General features: G+C 37.3%; 1 protein-coding gene across 1 annotated transcript; it reads left to right on the top strand.

Annotated features, from left to right (window-relative positions):
• Positions 1 to 1537: 1537 nt before the first annotated feature.
• On the top strand, positions 1538 to 2709 carry LOC111693615 (zinc finger protein draculin-like). The gene is made up of 4 exons (XM_023458730.1): positions 1538 to 1563; positions 1635 to 1749; positions 1820 to 2569; positions 2701 to 2709. Exons 1-4 carry the CDS (start codon positions 1538 to 1540, stop codon positions 2707 to 2709), a joined length of 900 nt encoding a protein of 299 aa, XP_023314498.1.
• Positions 2710 to 3216: the final 507 nt, after the last annotated feature.

The raw sequence follows: 3216 nt of genomic DNA, 5'->3' as shown, positions 1-3216 counted from the left end.
GATGCGAACAAGCGTCGCCACCCACGACCCGGAATCCCAAACGTCTAATACTGATCCTCTATGAAATCGCTGCAGCTGGCACGATGAAGAAGAAGAAAAAAAAAGAAGAAGTCGGATCGGATGTATAGGCGATAGCAGCAGCTATGGTATTATTATATATACGTCGTAGTCGACGCGCGGAACGCGTCGTGGGGTGTGCGAGAAGAAAAAAAAAGTGTATATAAGAAAGCAAATTACCCGGGCGTTCATATCCCCCTGTACCTATACCTCGGCATCTTCAGATCTATATATTTTATACTCCGACGGTGGCGGTGGCGGAGCTCTGGTATATATATAAGTAAAAAAAGAAAGAGAGTGAGAGTGAGGAAGAAAATATGGAGAAGTCACTGGCAAGGTGTCGATATAACATGTTAGCAAGAGCTCTATTTTTAGGCCGCGCGTTCCACACATAGACACACATGCACGGAGTAAAGCAACCCCCCGGGGGTTTATTACTAGGGTGTGGAATCAAATACACCGGGTGTCAAAAAATGAAAGGGAGACCCGCCGCCGACGCCGCGTCTTGTACTATATGTGTTTTCGTACGTACGTACGTACGTACTCTCTCTCTCTCTGATCGTTTTGTGAATGAAGAGGTGTGGGCTGTATTATTATATGTAGGCGAAAAATATATATATACGTACGAAAACGGGCGCGACGCGAGGTCATGGCGCTAACTTAAAATAAGCAAAATGAAAGCAAGAGAGAGAGAGAAGAGAGTCATAGAGAGATTTCAAGGGTGCTAGTGCGGACGAGGCTTTTCAGGGCCGAGAATTTTATTACTTTTTGTATTCGCTACGAGAATATATTCGCCCGGTCATATTTTGATGATATTGTTCAATATCAAGGCGTATAGCTTGGGCGCGAGCTCGTTGAAGGGAGCAGTCGAATGGCTATTCGCAAGCCTTCGATTCTCAGCGAGGACTTAATGAAATTCAAAATCTGGAAAATCAGCTGTCGATTCATTGGCTTCTTCATAGTTAAATTGCTGATGTACATGAAATAATAACTTACCGTTATTTTATTCAAGTTTAACTACTCTTCTTTTTTGATCACTACGAAAATTCTGAAAAAAATTACTTAGACCTCACAAAAAAAGAATCTGAGAAACGACGCCTATATTATCTATGTATTTATGTATCAGTGTGGGTTTCTGTATATATCGCACGTATACTGTAAGCTAAGTGTGCCCCTGCATGAATGACATTTTCATTACATGCTCGGCGCAATTGTTAATGACGTGAGAATGCCTATGTACATGGCAGTACATTTCTGCTTATGACTAGTCGACGATGGAGAGGAAAAATATCGCCACTTTACTTATAGACGAGTAGTGCGTCCAGTCGCTAGTAAAGAGCTGCATTCTTGCAGTAAGCAAGTGTTTACAAATTGGCGAAGTTGAGGTACAGTGTTGGATACTCGAGGTGATATAACCTCAAATATTTTTTTTAGAACAATACGCGAAAATTCAAAGTAATAACATATAATAAAGCGAATGATGGAAAGCAGAGAAGACACAGTTAGGTATAATTAATGTTGTTAATGCCATGATACTTTTTTAAGCGATTGCTTCATCAAATTTGACTGTTCTTCAGAGTGAAAGAAGAACCGTATCATACTTGGCCAGATGCAGGTCATGATGATAATTTCGATTCCACGGACTATCGTGATGTCAACAAATTTGAAACATTGCCGTTTCATGAACTATCGGTAAGTTCGATGATTGGGATTATGGTATGTTATTTCACTATCACACACTATTATACAATTTTAATTTTAGATAAAACACGAGAATAGAACGGTGGCGTTACAGGAAAAATTAGATGAAAAAATATTCATCGATGTGGAATGCAAATATGTTAAACCTGAACTGCCATCTCTATCAACAATCAACTGTAAAACTGAGGATCAAAGTTACGTATCTACTGTGAAAATTGAAAATCTTATTCAGACCAATTACTCTCATGACAAAATACCAATAATTTCAATAAGAAAAGGTTTCGACTATAATAATAACTGTCAATTCTCTGTGAAAATTCAAGGGAAGCCCCGATTGAAGCTTGAAGGATCCGAGAAGGAAAAACCGTTTGTAAAAAGAACTCAAACAAATTTAACTCATAACTACAATCTATGTCTAGAAACTTGCAAAGGAAAAGCGAATCTGAACACACATAAGAATACGGCACAAAAGAACATTAAATCGTATCAATGTGAAATTTGCCACAAATCATTTTTACACCAAAAAACACTGGACAAGCACATGAACTCAGTACATATCCATAACAAAGCCTTCGAGTGCGAGATTTGTCACAAATCTTTTGGAGAAAAGGGTTCCCTTAAAGAACACGTAAATGCAGTACATTGTCACAGCGAACCATTCGAATGTGATATTTGTCATAAATCATTTGTACACCAGTATAAACTCAAAAGGCACATAAATACAGTACATGATCAGATCAAAGCGTTCGAATGTGACATTTGTCAAAAATCATTTGGACGAAAAAGTTACCTCAATCTTCACATCAATACAGTACATAATCGGATCAAACCCTTTCAATGTGAAATTTGTCAAAAATCATTTGGACAAAAAGGTGTCATGATAACTCACATAAATTTAGTACATAATCGTATTAAACCCTTCGAATGTGATATTTGTCACAGATCATTTAAACGAAAACAACATCTCCAAAGTCACATAAATGCAGTACATGATCATTGCAAACCCTTCGAATGTGACATTTGTCACAAATCATTTGGACAAAAACACCATATCAAAAACCACATAAATGCAGTACATGATCGTAGCAAACCTTTTCAGTGTGAGATTTGTAACAAATTATTTGTACGCAAAGATCATTTCAAATCTCACGTAAATGCAGTTCATGATCGTATCAAACCTTACGAGTGTGATATTTGTAACAAATCTTTTGGATACAAGAGTAGTCTATATAAACACTTGAATACAGTACATGATCGTAAAAAACCCTTTGAATGTGAGGTTTGTCACAAATCTTTCGGCTATAAAGGTTACCTCAAAACTCACACAAATGCAGTACATAATCGTAGCAAGCCATTCAAATGTGATATTTGTCATAAATCATTTGTAAACCAGTATAAACTCAAAAGGCACATAAATACAGTACATGGTTGCAACAAAATCTTTTATTGTGACATTTG

This window comes from Trichogramma pretiosum, unplaced genomic scaffold (assembly GCF_000599845.2).
Source record: "Trichogramma pretiosum strain Unisexual culture from Peru unplaced genomic scaffold, Tpre_2.0 scaffold115, whole genome shotgun sequence".
NCBI classification, from domain to species: domain Eukaryota; kingdom Metazoa; phylum Arthropoda; class Insecta; order Hymenoptera; family Trichogrammatidae; genus Trichogramma; species Trichogramma pretiosum.
The sequence above is the reverse complement of the archived record's forward strand: the minus strand, read 5'-3'. Positions and strand labels throughout refer to the sequence as shown.